This window comes from Nerophis ophidion, linkage group LG09, assembly GCF_033978795.1.
Source record: "Nerophis ophidion isolate RoL-2023_Sa linkage group LG09, RoL_Noph_v1.0, whole genome shotgun sequence".
Lineage (NCBI taxonomy): Eukaryota > Metazoa > Chordata > Actinopteri > Syngnathiformes > Syngnathidae > Nerophis > Nerophis ophidion.
In genome coordinates, this window is record NC_084619.1 from 1943237 (window position 1) to 1967645 (window position 24409).

Genomic DNA, 24409 nt, shown 5'->3' on the forward strand with positions numbered 1-24409 from the left:
AAGCGGACGTGACGACAGGCTGTAGAGGACGCTAAAGGCAGTGCCTTCAAGGCACGCCCCCAATATTGTTTTACGGGTGGAAATCGGGAGAAATTCCGAAGAATGGTTGCCCCGGGAGATTTTCGGGAGGGGCACTGAACTTTGGGAGTCTCCCGGGAAAATGGTGAGGGTTGGCAAGTATGAGTATCCGCGGTGAATGCAGTGTTACAGAGGCATCGCCGCTGTTTAATACCGGCGGGCCAGCTCTAATCTTAACTTGATATTACCTCAAGGGCCAAATGAAGTTACACGGCCCGCGGGCCAGAGTTTGACACCCATGCTTTAGGATATCTTTTCTGAGGCTCCGTACTGACTCTGCGGTTGCAAAAGTCCATGACAAGGATTTTCAACTAAATTGGTTTGGGGGCGGGGTCACATTTCTAGAAATAGAATAGAATGGACTTTATTGTCATTATATTTGCATGTAACGAGATTAAAGACTCCAATTTAAGGTGCGGTAGTGGGAACAAATATGGGGGAAAATAAATAACACAAGAGGTAAAACTAACAATTGAAATAAGCAGACTACTATCCAATAAAAATAATAGGCAATCCTGTACAATATACAAAACAGTATAGAAATACAACATACTGTACAATATACAGAACAAGAGTACCGAAGTAATAAATAACAATCAGTGTCGGAGGTATTGCACTGGAAGGCTAGTATTGCACAGTAGGGTATTAGGGCATTATATTGTGTAGGGGTGAATTATTATTATTATAAGTTAGAGTTCAACATGGTGACAGCTCTGGGAAAGAAGCTGTCTCTGAGCCTGTTTGTTTTGGCTCTCATGCACCTGTAGCACCTGCCTGATGGTAGCAGGTGGAACAGGTGGAAGCCAGGGCGTGTGCTGTCTTTGGTGATGTTTTTTGCTTTCTTGAGGCAACGGGAGTTGTGTAAATCCTTCAGGGAGGGCAGGGGACAGCCGATGATTTTTTGTGCAGACTTTATGACCTTCTGAATCACCTGTTTGTCTGCTTCAGTGCAGCTGGCGTACCACACTCTTATAAAGTAGGTCAGAAAGCAAAGGGGTCAGCGTTCGTAGATATTGGATTTTGCTGTATTTACTGAATGTTGTCAAAGTTACAGGAGCGCTCTGAAAAAATCAGCTCTATGACAGTTTTTTCCGCAAAAATGTGAGTCACTCAAAAATATGTTTTACCCGGACTCGGGCAACCTGTTGAATAACCCAAATGATGAAAAAGGGAGGACCTTAAATGGAACCTTTTGGAACCTATTCAGTGGCCTAGTGGTTAGAAAGTCCGCCCTGATACAGACGTACATCACTAATCATTATTTATTTATTTCTAATGTTATTATTTATGGAGTATATTGTGAATACATTAGAACAGGAAGAAACCAGGGTGTGTGCTGTCTTTGGTGATGTTTTTTGCTCTGTTGAGGCAACGGGACTTGTGTAAATCCTTCAGGGAGGGCAGGGGACAGCCGATTATTTTTTTGTGCAGACTTTATGACCTTCTGAATCGCCTGTTAGTCTGCTTCAGTGCAGCTGGCGTACCACACTCTTATGCAGTAGGTCAGAAAGCAAAGGGGTCAGCGTTCGTAGATATTGGATTTTGCTGTATTTACTGAATGTTGTCAGAGTTACAAGAGCGCTCTGAAAAAATCAGCTCTATGACAGTTTTTGCCACAAAAATCTGAGTCACTCAAAAATATGTTTTACCCGGACTCGGGCAACCTGTTGAATAACCCAAATGATGAAAATGGGAGGACCTTAAATGGAACCTTTCGGAACCTATTCAGTGGCCAAGTGGTTAGAAGGTCCGCCCTGATACAGACGTACATCACTAATCATTATTTATTTATTTCTAATGTTATTATTTATGGAGTATATTGTGAATACATTAGAACAGGAAGTAAACAAAAGTTTTAGCAACAGCTATGTAAAGGAAAAAGGGGTAGGATTCAATAAGCTCTGCTTCTTCCTGCTCCTTTTCGAACATGTTGAATAGAGAAACTGGACATTGTGATGCATCCTGTTGAATATTTGCATGTTCCAAATAAACACAAACTCAACTCAAGTCAACTGACTGCATCTGAAGTAAACAAGCTACAACAATACCTTAGTACAGAGGTGACCAAAGTGTGGCCCGGGGACCATTTGCAGCCCGCAGCTAATGTTTTACCAGCCCGCAGCATATCATTCTAAAAATACTAAAATATATATATATATTTTAAACATTAAAAAGTGGAATAAAAGAGCAAATAGGTGAAATGCAACGAGAACAAGTTGCATTGTTAACTCTAATAACAGCATTTTTTTTATAATTTCTCCAAAAATAATAATGAATAAAAATCAATGTTGCTATAAATTATTGATTGATTTAAAGACAAAAAGGATATAAACACAACAAACATAAAGACATGAAAAATAGGAAAATTTGAAAAAAAAAAAAATGTCCGTACTAATTATATACTTATCCTATTGATTGTTCTTATAAATATACTAAACCAATTACAATTTATTATCCGAAGCTGATATAGAGATTTAAGTGTTGAATGAAAAATAAAAACATTTTTAAAAAGCATAACCTTTTTACGAGTGGGGCACTTTTGGATCCCTAAGGATTTTAGTGGATTTTAATAACTGTCTTTGCTAAAAAAAAAAAAAAAAGATTAAAAAAACAAACAAAATTCTAATAAATGTTGCTATGAATTATTGACCTTTTTAAGGAACATTACTTCACATTAAATATTTCACTTTGAAAATCTTTTTGGGAAGAATATTGTGTATTTTGCCTCCAAAAATAGGGTTTTGACAGAAAGCTCGTAAAAAGTAAAACAAATAATGAAGTAGAATTAGCGATTCAAGGGTTTTATGAAAAAAATAGTATATGACTTATTTTGAACCTTGTTTAAGACTGAAACCCTTCTGGGTCCTTAAGACTTAACTTGAGGGAGCCCCAACAATAAAAAAAAAAGGTGTATATTGTATTGGTTTTGAAAATGAAAAAATATCAACTCGGCCCCCGCGTGCTTTGATTTTTCAGTGTGCGGCCCTCAGTGGAAAAAGTTTGGACACCCCTGCCTTAGTAAATGAAATTATGAAGAAAAAAAAATGTGACTGCCAAAAAATGAGAGGACTTAAAGGGGTGCCTTGATGAATGCCTGAATTATAAATCACAAATTTGGACCCCCAGTGTTCTATGTTTGCTAGCAAGGTTAAAATATCAACGCAAGGATCTGCCAATGTGTTTAAAGCAGTGGTGTGCCGTCATGAAGGTGAACAAAGTGTGGCCTTCTCTGCTGCTCCAACATGAATCATGATCATAAATTGATAAAAGTTCATTTTATTTTTTATTTTATTTTAATAAATATACAAAAAAAAAATCATCATATTCTCTTGACGTCATATTAGGCTCCAATGTTGCTGTTTTTCAGTTTTTATCCAATCAGAATTCAGCTGGCTGGTCGCCAGGGCTGTATGATTGGAGGACTTTGAATCACCAGACCGTTGCGATCAGATCACGAGTTGTTGACAGTGGCCCATCTAGGTGGCCTTACGTCGAACGTGACTATGATCGGATACTCGCTTGTCACTCCCAAGTATCCAATCGAAAGTTGTGATTTACAAAAGTAGAAAGTGGCACCGGAGCCATACCCGGCCAGCGGAGAAATCAGCAGTTCTCACTTTTTTAACCAACCAAGAAGGAGAGTAAAACATTGCTTAGGTGGCAAATATATATTTCTTCAATGTCAAAAAATATATTTGAACTCACAATTTGATGCCATATAAGCCATTGGTTCCGCTCGTAGTTGGTTGATTAGAGTGGAAGTGGCAGACCAACCATTTCACCGCCGGGACAGCTTAACTCGTTTCCGGGCTCGGCTGACCTCGTCTCACAAGATCTAGCCTCTCTTTAAATATCCTTCTTGAAAATGCCCTCGTAAATATCAATCAATCATCAATCAATCAATGTTTGCTTGTATAACCCTAAATCACGAGTGTCTCAAAGGGCTGCAAAAGCCACAACGACATCCTCAGCTCAGATCCCACATCTGGGCAAGGAAAAACTCAACCCAATGGGACAATGAGAAACCTTGGAGAGGACCGCAGATGTGGGGGCCCCCCACTGGGCGACCAGTGTAATGGATGTCGAGTGGATCTAGCATAATATTGTGAGAGTCCAGTCCATAAGGGATCTAACAAAATAGTGAGAGTCCAGTCAACAGTGGATCCAACATAATAGTGAGAGTCCAGTCCATAGTGGATCGAGTAACATAATAGTGAGAGTCCAGTCTATAGTGGATCGAGTAACATAATAGTGAGAGTCCAGTCTATAGTGGAACTAGCATAATATTTTGAGAGTCCAGTCCATAGTGGATCTGACATAATATTGAGAGTTCAGTCCATAGTGGATCTAACATAATAGTGTGAGAGTCCAGTCCATAGTGGATCTAACATAATAGTGAGAGTCCAGTCCATAGTGGATCTAGCATAATATTGTGAGAGTCCAGTCCATAGTGGATCTAACATAATAGTGAGAGTCCAGTCAATAGTGGATCCAACATAATAGTGAGAGTCCAGTCCATAGTGGATTGAGTAACATAATAGTGAGAGTCCAGTCCATAGTGGATCTAACATAATATTGTAAGAGTCAAGTCCATAGTGGATCCAACATAATATTGAGAGTTCAGTCCATAGTGGATCTAACATAATAGTGAGAGAGTCCAGTCCATAGTGGATCTAACATAATAGTGAGAGTCCAGTCCATAGTGGATCTAGCATAATATTGTGGGAGTCCAGTCCATAGTGGATCTGATATAATAGTGAGAGTCTAGTCCATAGTGGATCCAACATAATAGTGTGAGAGTCCAGTCCATAGTGGATCTAACATAATAGTGAGAGTCCAGTCCATAGTGGATCTAACATAATAGTGAGAGTCCAGTCCATAGTGGATCTAACATAATAGTGTGAGAGTCCAGTCCATAGTGGATCTAACATAATAGTGTGAGAGTCCAGTCCATAGTGGATCTAACATAATAGTGTGAGAGTCCAGTCCATAGTGGATCTAACATAATAGTGAGAGTCCAGTCCTTAGTGGATCTAAAATAATAGTAAGAGTCCAGTCCATAGTGGATCTAGCATAGTATTGTGAGAGTCCAGTCCATAGTGGATCTAGCATAATATTGTGAGAGTCCAGACCATAGTGGATCTAACATAATATTGTGAGAGTCCAGTCCATAGTGGATCTAACATAATAGTGTGAGAGTCCAGTCCACAGTGGATCCAGCATAATATTGTGAGAGTCCAGTCCATAGTGGATCTTGTATAATATTGTGAGAGTCCAGTCCATAGTGGATCTAACACAATAGTCTGAGAGTCCAGTCCATAGTGGATCTAGCATAATAGTGAGAGTCCAGTTCATAGGGGGGCCAGCAGGAGACCCTCCTGAGTGGAGACGGGTCAGCAGCGTAGAGATGTCCCCAACCGATGCACAGGCGAGCGGTCCACCCCTGGGTCCCGACTCTGGACAGCTAGCAATTCATCCATGGCCACCGGTCCTGTACCCCCATCTGAAGTTGTCTTTATCTTTAAGTTATCATGCCATGATTTTACCACTCCGGCCCACTTGGGAGTACATTTGTTACGGCTGGGACTCCTGCCAACGGTGCTCATCCGTCTGTGCGCTCCCACGGCCGCGTATATCCAAGGACACGCTGTGCGCGCCTCCGCCCTGCAGCAGCCACCGGGTGCAATCATTTCCCAGCAATCAACACACCTGTCCTTGATTAGCGATCTGCCTTCTTAAGCCTGGACAACCTGCCATCGCTCGCCGGAGTATAGTCTTCTGTACCTGAGTAAGCATCCCGTATCTGGCTTCCATCCTGCACTCGCTCTTCCCCTGCGTCTTCCGTGTTTCCGTTGTGTCTGATGTTCCTGTTGTCTTCCCACAGCGCTGCCCGTGTTCTCCTGTGATCCCATGTTGTTCCCCTTGCATCCCGGACTGCCCTTTTGGATTCTCGACCTCCCGCTTGGACACGTTTCTCTCGACGCCTCTCGTTCGCCCTGGATCCTCCGCCTGCCCCACGCACTTCCGTGTTCTTGATCTCTTCACAACATTTGGTAACACCCACCTCAGCTAAATACTTCACATAGTCTGTAACCCATTCCCTTTTGGATCTAGTTCACACTCCATTTCCTCAGTATGTTTTCAATTGTTTGATTATTTATATATATATGGTAAATATATATATATAAAATACATCTTTGGACATTACAGCCACCTGGTGTCAGTCTGCCGTCATCTCCCCCTGCTTAAACCTGAACAACATTTTTCTCCAAGTGGCCCCCGATCTAAAATGAGTTTGACACCCCTGAAGTAGGACATCACTGAAGGCCCAGGTGGGAAACGCACGGCCCGCCACTGGTTTACATTGTTGTATATTAGAGGAATCCCGAGTTTCGAACTGAACTCGGGGGACCAGAGTGGTGTCATAACCGGTCCATATTTGGCCTCCGGCTTGCCAGTTGAGTAGCCCTGCTCTATGATGTATGCACGCATTAGGGCCTTGTCTGAGGAGGAAGCAGGATGAGCGAGGGATTGGGAGAAGAGTGAAAGGACGGGTGTCAGCTGGCGCTTTGTGCTCCACTGCAGTCATCCCTGTGACCAGTCAAGGGAGGAGACATTCAGGGCTTTGTTACAGGAGAGACATGTGGTTGGGGTTTTTTAAAGCGGCGTGCAAACCTTCCAAAAACCGGACGAAGAATCAACACATCGTGTTTTTGCAAATGGTGGCACATGTGTATTTATTTCGGCGCTGCACTGAATCCTCGCACCGTCCTCTCTTAGGATGTTTACATGTGTGATGAATCCTTTCATGTGATGACACCTCCCGGCCGGCCCCCTTCTTCAAGGGGATAAGCGTGCGCACACATTTGTGCCTTGCGAGTGCTCGTATCAGAGGGCATCTGTTTGTCTCAATGGGACCGGGGGGTCCCTCAGGGGCGAGCCGGTGACCCCGGTCTTGTCCGCCTCTATCCCAGATAAACTCTAATTGTCTTCTTACAACTGTTCCCTGGCACTAGGCTGGATGTTCGTCTCTATTCCGCCGGGGCCCCCCGCGGCACAAGAGCCATTTTGTCATGCAGATGAGCGGTGGGCAGGGCCCGGGGCCTGCTGGAAAAAAAGGGGGCGAGTGGCGAAGCACAGTGGGGTCCTGATGACCCGACCACATGGCTGCCAGAAGTGTGGGAGGGATGAGGCCTATTGAGCCTGGCCTCTTCAAAATGGCTTTTTAATGCTCTGACGCGGACACCAGACAAGCCCTAATAGCGAGTGTACCCCGGTGGAAGAAAAGGAGGGGGGGCCATAATCCGTCATGAGACATGCAAATATAAATTAAATACACAGAAGACACAAATGAAATTAAATGAGCTCAAATATACCCACAAACAAGGCATAATGATGCAATATATACATACAGTTAGCCTAAATAGCATGTTAGCATCGATTAGCTTGCTGTCATGTACTGACCAAATATGTCTGATTAGCACTCCAACAAGTCAATAACATGCATACGCACACAGTATAAAACGTTTGGTGGACAAAACGAGACAAAGAAGGAGTGGCATAAAAACACGTCTTTCTGTGGCAGCACCAGAGAAAGTTGTAAACGAACTACGATGAGTTCGAGGATCGCTGAAATTAGTTGGACAAAACGGTGTTCGCCAAATACTCAGCAGGTTTAATGTAAACAGTGGGATTTGTAACAATTAGGAAGGTTTTTTGTCCTTTTTGTTTTCTAGAGGGATGAGGCCTATTGAGCCTGGCCTCTTCAAAATGGCTTTTTAATGCTCTGACGCGGACACCAGACAAGCCCTAATAGCGAGTGTACCCCGGTGGAAGAAAAGGAGGGGGGGGCGATAATCCGTCATGAGACATGCAAATATAAATTAAATACACAGAAGACACAAATTAAATTAAATGAGCTGAAATATACCCACAAACAAGGCATAATGATGCAATATATACATACAGTTAGCCTAAATAGCATGTTAGCATCGATTAGCTTGCTGTCACGCACTGACCAAATATGTCTGATTAGCATTCCAACAAGTCAATAACATGCATTCACGCACAGTATAAAAAGTTTGGTGGACAAAATGAGACAAAGAAGGAGTGGCATAAAAATATGTCTTTCTGTGGCAGCACCAGAGAAAGTTGTAAACAAACTACGATGTCTACCCCGGTGGAAGAAAAGGAGGGAGCGGATAATCTGTCATGAGACATGCAAATATAAATTAAATACACAGAAGACACAAATGAAATTAAATGAGCTCAAATATACCCACAAACAAGGCATAATGATGCAATATATACATACAGTTAGCCTAAATAGCATGTTAGCATCGATTAGCTTGCTGTCATGTACTGACCAAATATGTCTGATTAGCACTCCAACAAGTCAATAACATGCATACGCACACAGTATAAAACGTTTGGTGGACAAAACGAGACAAAGAAGGAGTGGCATAAAAACACGTCTTTCTGTGGCAGCACCAGAGAAAGTTGTAAACGAACTACGATGAGTTCGAGGATCGCTGAAATTAGTTGGACAAAACGGTGTTCGCCAAATACTCAGCAGGTTTAATGTAAACAGTGGGATTTGTAACAATTAGGAAGGTTTTTTGTCCTTTTTGTTTTCTAGAGGGATGAGGCCTATTGAGCCTGACCTCTTCAAAATGGCTTTTTAATGCTCTGACGCGGACACCAGACAAGCCTTAATAGCGAGTGTACCCCGGTGGAAGAAAAGGAGGGGGGGGGGGGCGATAATCCGTCATGAGACATGCAAATATAAATTAAATACACAGAAGACACAAATGAAATTAAATGAGCTGAAATATACCCACAAACAAGGCATAATGATGCAATATATACATACAGTTAGCCTAAATAGCATGTTAGCATCGATTAGCTTGCTGTCATGCACTGACCAAATATGTCTGATTAGCACTCCAACAAGTCAATAACATGCATTCACGCACAGTATAAAAAGTTTGGCGGACAAAATGAGACAAAGAAGGAGTGGCATAAAAATATGTCTTTCTGTGGCAGCACCAGAGAAAGTTGTAAACAAACTACGATGTCTACCCCGGTGGAAGAAAAGGAGGGAGCGGATAATCTGTCATGAGACATGCAAATATAAATTAAATACACAGAAGACACAAATGAAATTAAATGAGCTCAAATATACCCACAAACAAGGCATAATGATGCAATATGTACATACAGTTAGCCTAAATAGCATGTTAGCATCGATTAGCTTGCTGTCATGCACTGACCAAATATGTCTGATTAGCACTCCAACAAGTCAATAACATGCATTCACGCACAGTATAAAAAGTTTGGTGGACAAAATCAGACAAAGAAGGAGTGGCATAAAAATATGTCTTTCTGTGGCAGCATCGGAGAAAGTTGTAAACAAACTACGATGAGTTCGAGGATCGCTGAAATTAGTTGGACAAAACGCTGTTCGCCAAGTACTCAGCATGTTTAATGTAAACAGTGGGATTTCCAACAATTGTGAAAGCTCTGTGTGATGTTTGTTCTTGTTCTCCAAGAGGGATGAGGCCTATTGAGCCTGGCCTCTGCAAAATGGCTTTTTAATGCTCTGACGCGGACACCAGACAAGCCCTAATAGCGAGTGTACCCCGGTGGAAGAAAAGGGGGGGGGGGGAGGTAATGTGTCATGAGACATGCAAATATAAATTAGATACACAGAGGACATAAGTAAAGGATGTTAAATGAGCTCCAATATACCCCCAAACGAGGCATAATGCAATAAGTACATAAAGCTAGCCTAAATAGCATGTTAGCATCGATTAGCTTGCTTCTCATGTACTGACCAAATATGTCTGATTAGCACTCCAACAAGTCAATAACATGCATTCGCGCACAGTATAAAACGTCTGGTGGACAAAATGAGACAAAGAAGGAGTAGCATAAAAACACGTCTTTCTGTGGCAGCATCGGAGAAAGTTGCACGTGTAAACAAACTACGATGAGTTTGAGGATCGCTGAAATTAGTTGGACAAAACGGTGTTCGCCAAATACTCAGCATGTTTAATGTAAACAGTGGGATTTTTAACAATTAGGAAGGTTTTTTGTCCTTTTTGTTTTCTAGAGGGATGAGGCCTTTTGAGCCTGGCCTCTTCAAAATGGCTTTTTAATGCTCTGACGGGGACACCAGACAAGCCCTAATAGCGAGTGTACCCCGGTGGACGAAAAGGGGGGAGGGGGGGTAATGTGTCATGAGACATGCAAATATAATTTGAATACACTTAAAGGAAATTAAAAGAGCTCAAATATACCTACAAGCGAGGCATAATGATGCAATATGTACATACAGCTAGCCTAAATAGCATGTTAGCATCTATTAGCTTGCTGTCACGCACTGAGCAATTATGTCTGATTAGCATTCCAACAAGTCAATAACATGCACACGCGCACAGTATAAAACGTCTGGTGGACAAAATGAGACAAAGAAGGAGTAGCATAAAAACACGTCTTTCTGTGGCAGCATCGGAGAAAGTTGCACGTGTAAACAAACTACGATGAGTTTGAGGATCGCTGAAATTAGTTGGACAAAACGGTGTTCGCCAAATACTCAGCATGTTTAATGTAAACAGTGGGATTTCTAACAATTAGGAAGGTTTTTTGTCCTTTTTGTTCTCCAAGAGGGATGAGGCCTATTGAGCCTGGCCTCTTCAAAATGGCTTTTTAATGCTCTGACGCGGACACCAGACAACCCCTAATAGCGAGTGTACCCCGGTGGACGAAAAGGAGGGTGGGGGGGGAATGTGTCATGAGACATGCAAATATAATTTGAATACACTTAAAGGAAATTAAAAGAGCTCAAATATACCTACAAGCGAGGCATAATGATGCAATGTGTACATACAGCTAGCCTAAATAGCATGTTAGCATCTATTAGCTTGCTGTCACGCACTGAGCAATTATGTCTGATTAGCACTCCAACAAGTCAATAACATCACCTTTGTGCATTTGCACACAGTATAAAACGTTTGGTGGACAAAATGAGAAAAAGGAGTGGCATAAAAACACGTCTTTCTGTGGCAGCACCAGAGAAAGTTATAAACAAACTACGATGATTTCAAGGATCGCTGAAATTAGTTGGACAAAACGCTGTTCGCCAAATACTCAGCATTTTTTATGTAAACAATGGGATTTCCAACAAATAGGAAGGTTTTTTGTCATTTTTGTTTTCTAGAGGGATGAGGCCTAAATAGCCTGGCCTCTTCAAAATGGCTTTTTAATGCTCTGACGCAGACACCAGACAAGCCCTAATAGCGAGTGTACCCCGGTGGAAGAAAAGGAGGGGGGGATAATCTGTCATGCAAATATAAATTAGATACACAGAGGACATAAGTAAAGGATGTAAAATGAGCTCCAATATACCCCCAAACGAGGCATAATGCCATAAGTACATAAAGCTAGCCTAAATAGCATGTTAGCATCGATTAGCTTGCTGTCATGTACTGACCAAATATGTCTGATTAGCATTCCAACAAGTCAATAACATGCATTCAGGCACAGTATAAAACGTTTGGTCGACAAAATTAGACAAAGAAGGAGTGGCATTAAAACACGTCTTTTTGTGGCAGCACCAGAGAAAGTTGTAAACAAACTACGATGAGTTTGAGGATGGCTGAAATTAGTTGGACAAAACGCTGTTTGCCAAATACTCAGCAGGTTTAATGTAAACAGTGGGATTTCTAACAATTAGGAAGGTTTTTTGTCATGTTTGTTCTTTTAGAGGGATGAGGCCTTTTGAGCCTGGCCTCTTCAAAATGGCTTTTTAATGCTCTGACGCGGACACCAGACAAGCCCTAATAGCGAGTGTACCCCGGTGGACGAAAAGGAGGGTGGGGGGGGAATGTGTCATGAGACATGCAAATATAATTTGAATACACTTAAAGGAAATTAAAAGAGCTCAAATATACCTACAAGCGAGGCATAATGATGCAATATGTACATACAGCTAGCCTAAATAGCATGTTAGCATCTATTAGCTTGCTGTCACGCACTGAGCAATTATGTCCGATTAGTACTCCAACAAGTCAATAACATCACCTTTGTGCATTTGCACACAGTATAAAACGTTTGGTGGACAAAATGAGAAAAAGGAGTGGCATAAAACACGTCTTTCTGTGGCAGCACCAGAGAAAGTTATAAACAAACTACGATGATTTCAAGGATCGCTGAAATTAGTTGGACAAAACGCTGTTCGCCAAATACTCAGCATTTTTAATGTAAACAGTGGGATTTTTAACAATTAGGAAGGTTTTTTATCATTTTTGTTTTCTAGAGGGATGAGGCCTAAATAGCCTGGCCTCTTCAAAATGGCTTTTTAATGCTCTGACACGGACACCAGACAAGCCCTAATAGCGAGTGTACCCCGGTGGAAGAAAAGGAGGGGGGGATAATCTGTCATGCAAATATAAATTAGATACACAGAGGACATAAGTAAAGGATGTAAAATGAGCTCCAATATACCCCCAAACGAGGCATAATGCCATAAGTACATAAAGCTAGCCTAAATAGCATGTTAGCATCGATTACCTTGCTGTCATGTACTGACCAAATATGTCTGATTAGCATTCCAACAAGTCAATAACATGCATTCACGCACAGTATAAAACGTTTGGTGGACAAAATGAGTCAAAGAAGGAGTGGCATTAAAACACGTCTTTCTGTGGCAGCATCGGAGAAAGTTGTAAACAAACTACGATGAGTTCAAGGATAGCTGAATATAGTGGGACAAAACGCTGTTTGCCAAATACTCAGCATGTTTAATGTGAACAGTGGGATTTGTAACAATTAGGAAGGTTTTTTGTCCTTTTTGTTTTCTAGAGGGATGAGGCCTAAATAGCCTGGCCTCTTCAAAATGGCTTTTTAATGCTCTGACGCGGACACCAGACAAGCCCTAATAGCGAGTGTACCCCGGTGGAAGAAAAGGAGGGCGTAAAAAAGGAGGAGGTTGGCCCAACCTGATTAATATTGCCTTAAATTAAAACTGATTTTTCCACACCCTCCTCTCGCCATTTTTCGGTCCCGCTCCTGCACCCTTTTTTCCCCGCTGCCTTTTTAATACATTTCTCCTCCCGCTCTTTGTGATTGCAAGTCATTTCCAATTCGTTTTGGTATTGATCTCGCCGTAGAAATCACTTTTGGTAATTAGCTGCATTAGGGACTGCATAGCTGGGCCTGGCGGGGCTGTCCCTCTGATTTATCGCCGCCGTAATTCCCCGTGATCGCACAGAGATGGAAATGAACTCAATTAGGGCGCCGCTCGGGCGGCGTGGGCACCCACACGGAGTTCACACGGCAAAATGAATAGTAGTCCGGGAGTCATGTAAATAAAGGTTACCCGCTTTAACAGGCGGCGGGTTTTATCTTACTTGGGGTCGGACTAAATGGCGACGCCTACCTGCTCGGGTTTGATGTGTTCGGAGGTGGGGAAGACATCCGGGTAGGACGGGCGCTCGAACACGCGGTCCAGGGCCTCCAACTGCTGCTGGGTGAAGGCGTCCGCCCGCAGGTGTTTCCTTAGACTCTCCACGCTGCCCTGAGAATCGCTGCCCGGGACCGAACCGTCTGAGCCACCTGAAGTCGGAAGAGGAGGGAAATGTTTGACGTCAGTACAGAAATGGGAGTTCCTGAGCCAGAAACATACACATAGGGCAGGGGTCGGCAACCCGAAATGTTGAAAGAGCCATATTGCACCAAAAATACCAAAAAGAAAATCTGGGGTCCAGACCAGTAAGACCACATAGAAACGGAACAAGGCAATTGGCCAACCATATATTTTTCGGATAGTCTACAAACAATAATTTGTTTTCAAAACGGTTAGAAAAAATTGGGACATCAAAAATTTTAAGTGGGACCCCATTTTTATGACTTGATGGGGTCCCCGGGACCCCATTGGGAAAATTCCAAGCGCCATCATTGGTGTGTGCAAAACAGCAGCATCATTTGTTTTCAAAACGGTTACAAAAATATACAGTGGGACCCCAGTTTTATGACTTAATGGGGTCCCCGGCACCCCATTTTGAAAATTCTAAACGGCAACATTGATTAGTGCAAAACAGCAGCATCGTTTGTTTTCAAAACGGTTACAAAAATTTACTGTGGGACCCCAGTTTTATGACTTGATGGGGTCCACGGGACCCCATTTTGAAAATTCTAAACGGCAACATTGATTCGTGCAAAACAGCAGCATCATTTGTTTTCAAAACGGTTACAAAAATTTACTGTGGGACCCCAGTTTTATGAATTAATGGGGTCCCCAGGACCCCATGTTGAAAATTCTAAACGCCAACATTGATTTGTGCAAAAGAGCAGCATCATTTGTTTTCAAAAGGTTACAAAAATATACAGTGGGACCCCAGTTTTATGAATTAATGGGGTCCCCAGGACCCCATTTTGAAAATTCCAAGCGCCAACACTGATGGAGTATGATTTGATTGATTGAGAAGTTTATTGACATCTTAAAGAATTGAATCCATGTAATGTTTTAAAAAAGGCAAATAGATAAAGGCACATTTCCATTGTGGTCCTTAATGGTGCGTGCAAAACAGCCTCTGGCGGCTGTGGACTGCGGCCCGGTTCCAATTAGGAACTGGTTCCAAAAAATACCAGTATACAGTACACATCCCTATTAATGACATTTATTAGTTTCATGTATTTGTTTTATTTCCTGTCCAGCGCTCTTATGTTCGTCTCCATTTCTTGTTTGTTTTGCCACTACTTCTCCTGCCTGCCGTCTCTGTGAACTGGGGTCCAGACCATCAAGACCACATGTAAATGTAACATGCTAAGCTTCATGGCAATTGGTTAACCATATATTTTACGGATGTTCTACAAATATATCATTTATTTCTAAAACGGTAACAAAAAAGTGGGACCCCTGAAAATGTACCCCATTTTTATGACTTGATGGGGTCCCCGGGACCCCATTTTGAAAATTCCAAGCACCAACATTGATGGAGTATTGGTGCGTGCAAAACAGCAGCAGGCGGCAGCGGCCTGCGGGCCAGTTCTAATACTAATAAAATATCATAGATAATTCATTCATTGGCCGGATCTGGCCCGCGGGCCTTGACTTTGAAACCCCTGTCCTAGACCAACCCAATTAGGAACCGGTTCCAAAAAATACCAGTACACAGTACACTGTATTTGTTTTATTTCCTGTCCAGCGCTCTTATGTTTGTCTACATTTCTTGTTTGTTTTGCCTCTACTTCTCCTGCCTGCCGTCTCTGCAAACTGGGGTCCAGACCAACAAGCCCACACGGACACGTAACATGCTAAGCTTCATGGCAATTGGCTAAACATATATTTTCGGATATTCTACGAACAAATAAATTGTTTTCAAAACGGTTACAAAAAAGTGGGACCCCGAAAATTCAATGTGGGACCCCATTTTTATGACTTGATGGGTTCCCCGGGACCCCATTTTGAAAATTCCAAGCGCCAATATTGATGGAGTATTGGTGCGTGCAGAACTGCAGCAGGCGGCTGTGGCCTATGGGCCAGTTCTAATACTAATCAAATCCATCCATCCATCCATTTTCTACCGCTTGTCCATTTGCTCGAGCCTATCTCAGCTGCATTCGGGGGAAGGCTGGGGTACACCCTGGAGAAGTCGGATATAATAGATGATTCATTCGTTAGCCGGATCTGGCCCGCGGGCCTGGACTTTGACACCCCTGGGTTGGTTTGGTCTAGACCAGGGGTCAGCAACCTTTTAAAAGCAAGACCTACTTCTTGGGTGCTGATTAATGCCAAGGGCTACCAGTTTGATACACACTTAAATACATTGCCAGCAATAGCCAATTTGCTCAATTTACCTTTAATAAATAAAAGCTATATATATATATATAACAAAAATGGGTATTTCTGTCTGTCATTCCGTTGTACATTTTTTTTCCTTTTATGGAAGGTTTTTTTGTAGGGAATAAATGATAAAAAAAACATTTAATTGAACGGTTGTAAAGAGGAGAAAACACAAAAAAAAAAAAAAGAAAATTTAATTTTGAAACATAGTTTATCTTCAATTTCGACTCTTTAAAATTCAAAATTCAACCGAAAAAAATGAAGAGAAAAACTAGCCAATTCGAATCTTATTGAAAAATTAAAAAAAAAAAATTTATGGAACATCATTAGTAATTTTTCCTGATTAAGATTAATTTTAGAATTTTGATGACATGTTTTAAATAGTTTAAAATCCAATCTGCACTTTGTTAGAATATATAACAAATTGGACCAAGCTATATTTCTAACAAAGACAATTCATTATTTCTTCTAGATTTGCCAGAACAAAATGTTTAAAAGATAATTCAAAAGACTTTGAAATAAGATTTAAATTTGATTCTACATATGTTCTGGATTTGCCAGAATATTTTTTTTTAATTTTAATCAAGTTTGAAGAAATATTTCACAAATATTCTTCCTTGAAAAAACAGAAGCTAAAATGAAGAATTAAATCAAAATGTATTTATTATTATTTACAATTAAAAAAAAAAAAATACTTGAACATTGATTTAAATTGTCAGGAAAGCAGAGGAAGGAATTTAAAAGGTAAAAAGGTATAAAAATCCTAAAATCATTTTTAAGGATGTATTTTTCTCTCTAAAATTGTCTTTCTGAAAGTTATAAGAAGCAAAGTAAAAAAATAAATGAATTTATTTAAACAAGTGAAGACCAAGTCTTTCAAATATTTTCTTGGATTTTCAAATTCTATTTGAGTTTTGTCTCTCTTAGAATTAAAAACATCCAGCAAAGCGCGACCAGCTTGCTAGTAAATAAATACAATTTAAAAAATAGAAGCAGCTCACTGGTAAGTGCTGCTATTTGAGCTATTTTTAGAACAGCCCAGCAGGTGACTCATCTGGTCCTTACGGGCGACCTGGTGCCCGCAGGTTGGTGACCCCTGCTCTAACCAAACACAAGTCTGTATTTTGCCCGTAAAACACTGCCATCACACGCTCTATTCTGTCCACACACACACACACACACACACACACACACACCTGAATTGCCGTTCTCTATTCCATTCCCCCCGTGGATCTATTCCTCCTCGCGAGTCAGGTTCATCCTCTGGCCTCAGCCGTTGAAAAAAGGTCAAGCAGGCGAGCAGAGTGGCAATAACGCCCCCGAAATGGTGCCATCAGTGGAACATGATTGATCAATTGAATTCCATAGCACAGGAAAAAAAAAACTGTGGGATTAAGTAGAGTATTATACGCACAATGAGTTGAGGCATGGTGTTCATTCCAAGTTCATTTCGCCTCCCTCCTCCCGCTGGCGGATCGGGCAATCAATAGCGGCCTTGCATATCATATATCACCGCCGTCTCGCCCAGGAGAGAACATAATCTGCCGCAAATTTAGAATGACAGATTTGTACGGGAGCTAAAGCTCTCATCCGCTATTGGCGAGCCGGGCAGGAAAGGAGAAGACTATAGAGCGAAGGAGGTCTGGAAGGTTTTTTTCTCTCCCGTCGCCCAGTTTTGATGAGGACGTGTGCCACGGTGGCTCTTTCATACTTCAGTGTCTTTCAACCTTTTGTCAGAGCCAAGGCACATTTGTTGCGTTGAAAAAAAATCCAGAGGCACAGGAGAAATCATTAAAAAAACGGAACTCTGTTGACAACCAAGCATGCATCAATATACAGTGGGGGGGGGGGGGGGGGGGTACAAGTACTTAGTCAGCCAGGGATTGTGCAAGTTCTCCCACTTCAAATGATGACAGAGGTCTGTCATTTTCATCATAGGTACACTTCAACTGTGACAGACAGAATGTGAAACAAAAATCCAGGAATTCACATTGTTAAAGAATTGATTTACAAAATAAGTATTTGGTCAACCATTCAAAGCTCTCACTGATGGAAGGAGGTTTTGGCTCCAAATCTCAGGATACATGGCCCCATTCATTCTTTCCTTAACACGGATCAATCGTCCTGTCCCCTTAGCAGAAAAACAGCCCCAAAGCATGATGTTTCCACCCCCATGCTTCACAGTAGGTATGGTGTTCTTGGGATGCAACTCAGTATTCTTCTTCCTCCAAGCACGACGAGTTGAGTTTATACCAAAATGTTCTATTTTGGTTTCATCTGACCACATGACATTCTCCCAATCCTCTGCTGTATCATCCATGTATCCATTTTGGTATAAACTCAACTCATCGTGTTTGGAGGAAGAAGAATACTGAGTTGCATCCCAAGAACACCATACCTACTGTGAAGCATGGGGGTGGAAACATCATGCTTTGGGGCTGTTTTTTTGCTGAAGGGACAGGAAGATTGATCCGTGTCAAGGAAAGAATGAATGGGGCCATGTATCGTGAGAAATCCAGGAATTCACATTATAGGAATCTTAAACAATTTATTTGTAAATTATGGTGGAAAATAAGTATTTGGTCAACCATTCAAAGCTCTCACTGATGGAAGGAGGTTTTGGCTCCAAATCTCAGGATACATGGCCCCATTCATTCTTTCCTTAACACGGATCAATCGTCCTGTCCCCTTAGCAGAAAAACAGCCCCAAAGCATGATGTTTCCACCCCCATGCTTCACAGTAGGTATGGTGTTCTTGGGATGCAACTCAGTATTATTCTTCCTCCAAACACAACGACCAAAAAGTTCTATTTTGGTTTCATCTGACCACATGACATTCTCCCAATCCTCTGCTGTATCATCCATGTATCCATTTTGGTATAAACTCAACTCGTCATGTCGTTTTGGGGTCCCACTTTTTTGTAAGGGTTTTGAAAACAAATGATAAACGTATTCATTATCCTGTTGTATCTCACATTATATATCGTGTTTTGGAAAAATTTTGTCATAAACGTTACTTAATTCATTAAAAAAAATAATAAAAAAGAAAACAAATGTATTCGGTTATAAACATTCATTCACTTTCTTCTTTCCTTCATGGATCTAAACTTCACCGCTGCTGGTAGATTTTTGTATGTTTTTATTTAATAAGTTGTAGGTGTATTTATTTCAGTACAAAAGTGTAAAAAGTGTTTTGCTTGGGTCATGAAATGATGACAATGGTGTGCCAGGGCATACATACATTTTATATTAAACGCTTAAATCTCTGGAGTCTACATCAACTTCACATCTATCCCTCATTTCAAAGAGTTTTAGTTTTCTCGTGTTGTTTTTTTGTTTGTTTTTCCCCCGCCCTTTTTTGCCAAACAAAACTATGTTTTTAATGGCAAACACACAAAATATACAAAATCTTCCACCATAGGTCAATAATTCTTAATAACATTGATTTTGATTCATTATTACGTTTTGAGCAATGACGATTTGAAAGAAGAAAAAAAACGCTTTGTTTTATTAGTCAACAGTGCAACTTTTTCTAAATTACATTTCACCTTTAAGCTTTTTTTTTTTCACTTTTGTTTTGTTTTAGTTTATTTTAATAGTATTTTTAGAATGTGACGGGGGCCTTTAAAACATTAACTGTGGGCCACACATGGCCTCTTTGGCACACTTTTGACACCCCTGCTATAGATAATTAAAAAATTAAATTTGATAAATCTATCGTGTTTATAATAAGACACAGTCACCATCTCTGCTTCAGTAAACAATGGCGGTGATGACGTCACTGTCAGAGATGCTAACTTGTCAGCCACTTCTTCAAAAGACTCCTTCTGAACACTCTTCGCACATTAAAACTTCAAAAGTCAACCAACTGCCTCGTTTTTTGAGCTGCAAAGTATGTTTTTGAGGTGGAGGAGTCTGCTCGGGTGCTGGTTAGCTTGAAGCTAACAGCTAGCCTGTCTCCACCCTCCAACCATGTGGATCCAGCGGGAATTAAAAGTGAAGTTTCCATGGACTCACAAATACTAAAATAATTCATTTAGTGGAGTTAAAAATGTTGACTTTACACTCACCTTAGTGTTTACCAAGAAGTCTATTTCCTTTTCCCAGCAAAACTCGAACCAACACTTCCTGTCAATAGCGTCACTTCCCTAACTTCCTCGGAAGTCCCGCCCCCCAACCAAAGCTATTGGCTAACACGCCGTAGCCACCCGCTACGATATTTACAGCTAAAATTCCTGGTAGCTAATAGCCTGGCTAACTTTCGGTTTCTATCCTAGATTACAGTACTCGCTTCTTTGCTAGTTTACTTAGTTCCTGGTCTCCTGGTTAACTTCCTTCTGGTCGCCTTACTAACTTCCTGGTAGCTAATAGCCTGGCTAATTTTCGGTTTCTATCCTAGATTACTTAGTCCCTGGTAGCCTGTCTAACTTCAGGTTTATTACTTGGTTAATTAGTTCCTGAGCGCCTGGTTAACTTCCTCCTGGCAGCTTGTCTTACTCCCTGGTAACTGGTAACCTAGCTGGTTTGCTTAGTTCCTGGCAACCTAGCTACCTTCCTAACTTGTTTAGTCCCTGTTAGCCTGGCTAACTTCTTTCTGGTAGCCTGGCTAACATCCCGGTAGCTAGTAGCCTGGCTAACTTTATGTTTCATTCATAGTTTAACTTAATTTTTGGTAGCATGGCAAAATTCCTGGTAGCTAGTAGCCTGGTTAACGTTACTTAGTTCCTGGTTGCCTGACGAACGTCCTCCTGGTAGCCGAGCTAACTTTCTACTGGTAGCTAGAAGCCTGGCTAACTTCCCGCTTCGTTGCTAGTTTACTTAGTTCCTGGTCTCCTGGTTAACTTCCTTCTGGTTGCCTTACTAACTTCCTGGTAGCTAATATCCTGGCTAACTTTTGGTTTCTATCCTAGATTACTTAGTTCCTGGTAGCCTGTCTAACTTCAGGTTTATTACTTGGTTAATTAGTTCCTGAGCGCCTGGTTAACTTCCTCCTGGCAGCTTGTCTTACTCCCTGGTAACTGGTAACCTAGCTGGTTTGCTTAGTTCCTGGCAACCTAGCTACCTTCCTAACTTGTTTAGTCCCTGTTAGCCTGGCTAACTTCTTTCTGGTAGCCTGGCTAACATCCCGGTAGCTAGTAGCCTGGCTAACTTTATGTTTCATTCATAGTTTAACTTAATTTTTGGTAGCATGGCAAAATTCCTGGTAGCTAGTAGCTTGGTTAACGTTACTTAGTTCCTGGTTGCCTGACGAACGTCCTCCTGGTAGCCGAGCTAACTTTCTACTGGTAGCTAGAAGCCTGGCTAACTTCCCGCTTCTTTGCTAGTTTACTTAGTTCCTGGTCTCCTGGTTAACTTCCTTCTGGTCGCCTTACTAACTTCCTGGTAGCTAATAGCCTGACTAATTTTCGGTTTCTATCCTAGATTACTTAGTTCCTGGTAGCCTGTCTAACTTCAGGTTTATTACTTGGTTAATTAGTTCCTGTGCGCCTGGTTAACTTCCTCCTGACAGCTTGTCTTACTCCCTGGTAACTGGTAGCCTAGCTGGCTTGCTTAGTTCCTGGTAACCTGGCTACCTTCCTAACTTCTTTAGTCTCTGTTAGCCCGGCTAACTTATTTCTGGTAGCCTGGCTAACATCTTGAGAGCTAGTAGCCTGGCCAACTTTAGGTTTCATTCATAGTTTAACTAAGTTTACGGTAGCCTTATTAACTACCTGGTAGCCTGGCAAAATTCCTGGTAGCTAGTAACCTGGTTAGCTTTCATTTTTTTCCTGGATGACTTAGTTCCTGGTTGCGTGACCAACAGGACTCCTGGTTGCTGAACTAACTTTCTACTGTTAGCTAGAAGCCTGGCTAACTTCCCGGTTCTTTGCTAGTTTACTCAGTTCCTGGTAGCCTGGCTAACTTCCGGTTTCTTTCCTAGATTACTTAGTTCCTGGTAGGACTGGGCGATATATGGGGGATGGGGTCAGAGATCGGGAGAGCTGCCCCGCAGAACCAAAAAAATAACTTCCTTCTGGTCGCCTTAATAACTTCTTGGTATCTATAGCCTGGCTAACGTTCGGTTTCTATCCTAGATTACTTAGTTCCTGGTAGCCTGTCTAACTTCAGGTTTATTACATGGTTAATTAGTTCCTGAGCGCCTGGTTAACTTCCTCCTGGCAGCTTGTCTTACTCCCAGGTAACTGGTAGCCTAGCTGGCTTGCTTAGTTCCTGGTAACCTGGCTACCTTTCTAACTTGTTTAGTCCCTGTTAGCCTGGCTAACTTCTTTCTGGTAGCCTGGCTAACATCCCGTGATCTAGTAGCCTGGCTAATTTTAGGTTTCATTCATATTTTAACTTAGTTTTTAGTAGCCTTATTAACTACCTGGTAGCCTGGCAAAATTCCTGGTAGCTAGTAGCCTGGTTAACGTTCATTTCTTTCCTGGATGAGTTAGTTCCTGGTTGCCTGACGAATGTCCTCCTGGTTGCTGAACTAACTTTCTACTGCTAGCTAGAAGCCTGGTTAACTTCCCAGTTGTTTGCTAGTTTACTTAGTTCCTGGTAGCCTGGCTAACTTCCGGTTTCTTTCCTAGATTGCTTAGATCCTGGTAGGACTGGGCGATACATGGGGGATGGGGTCAGAAATCGGGAGAGCTGCCCCGTAGAACCAAAAAAAAAAACTTCCTTCTGGTCGCCTTAATAACTTCTCGGTATCTATAGTCTGGCTAACGTTCGGTTTCTATCCTAGATTACTTAGTTTCTGGTAGCCTGTGTAAATTCAGGTGTATTACTTGAGTTAGTTAGTTCCTGAGCACCTGGTTAATTTCCTCCAGGCAGCTTGTCTTACTCCCAGGTAACTGGTAGCCTAGCTGGCTTGCTTAGTTCCTGGTAACCTGGCTACCTTTCTAACTTGTTTAGTCCCTGTTAGCCTAGCTAACTTCTTTCTGGTAGCCTGGCTAATTTTAGATTTCATTCCGTGTTTAACTTAGTTTACGGTAGCCTTATTAACTACCTGGTAGCCTGGTAAAATTCCTGGTAGCTAGTAGCCTGGTTAATGTTCATTTCTTTCCTGGATGAGTTAGTTCCTGGTTGCCTGACGAACGTCCTCCTGGTAGCCGAGCTAACTTTCTACTGCTAGCTAGAAGCCTGGCTAACTTCCCGCTTCTTTGCTAGTTTACTTAGTTCCTGGTAGCCTGGCTAACTTCCGGTTTCTTTCCTAGATTACTTAGTTCCTGATAGGACTGGGCGATGTATGGGGGATGGGGTCAGAGATCGGGAGAGCCGCCCCGCAGAACCACGGACTCATTTGTTTATATAGAGTGGGACTGTGTGAGGAAATGCATATGCTTGCCCTCTGCGCCCTGTCCTCACTCCATTCTGCTTTCCCGGCGGACAGGCAATATGTGTCTGGTAGTAGCCCGGAAAAAGAGAAAGAGGGAAGGGTAATATGTTTTGGGGGGGGGGGATAGTGCCGTTAAATAATGGCTCTCCATTTCCCGCCGGGAGAAGGAAAGGCTCTGTACGTAATCGCCGGGCACGCTTTCTCCCTTTACAAGTATATATTTGCACTGAAGGTAATCCATCAATTACCATACACCTTTCATATGATGACCGCGCTGATGGCGGCGTGCTGAGGAGAGGTGCATGATGGGGTGAGAGTCAAGAGAGGTGGATATATATATATTTTTATTTTTAAAAAGGGAGCATGCTGGGTGGTTTCCTTGCAATTTACTGCCGCTGCTCCTCGTGCCATCACTCTCACTCCTTTGCTCAAGAAAACACGAGCTTATCTCACAAAGCCTCCTGGGATTTGGCCAACTGAAAGCCTGGAGTCTGTGTTGAAAAAAAAAAAAATAGTGCAGCCGTGTATTGTAGCTGGTGGTCGTGGTGCCTTCAGGGGCCAGATTTGGAGCGTACACAAGTATCGATATCAGCGCTTTTTTGGGCCGATTGCTTCCCTCAACTCCCTATTCGACATATTGTGGATGAAGTAGACATACTTGCAAACCCTCCGGAATTTTCCGGGAGACTCCCAAAATTCGGTGCTTCTCCCGAAAATCCCCCAGGACAAACATTCTCCCGAATTTCTCCCAATTTCCAGCCGGACCTGAGTGAGGACAGCCTGTCGTCACGTCCATTTTTCCTCCATATAAACGGCGTCCAGTCATGTTATAAAACATCCACGACTTTTGGAGCTCAGTGCACAAGTGGACACACAACAAGAAGGAGAATATTATATATGTTTACACTACTTTATGTTAGAAATGGCAACAGCGGAGGATGAATGTCCCATAACAAGAAGATAAAGAAAAAGAAGCTTATCAACTACGGTGTCACACGGACTACAAATGCAGACGAGCGCAAATTTTCAGGACTTATGCAGATCCCAAATACACATCAGCAGGTACCTGTTTTAATGACTATGGAGAGGCGGAGCCAGCAGTCCGACTGTGAGGCAGGGCACGCATAGCCAAGATGGTGGCGAGGAGGCGTGGACTGCGAGCA

General features: G+C 42.1%; 1 protein-coding gene across 1 annotated transcript in view; it reads right to left on the reverse strand.

Moving 5' to 3' along the window:
• pax2a (paired box 2a) overlaps positions 1-24409 on the reverse strand; it is a 93187-nt gene that overhangs the window by 29575 nt on the left and 39203 nt on the right. Inside the window, exon 5 of the mRNA XM_061910038.1 lies at positions 13520-13695. Within this exon, the coding sequence (XP_061766022.1) occupies positions 13520-13695 (176 nt within the window). The remainder of the gene's footprint in view (positions 1-13519; positions 13696-24409) is intronic.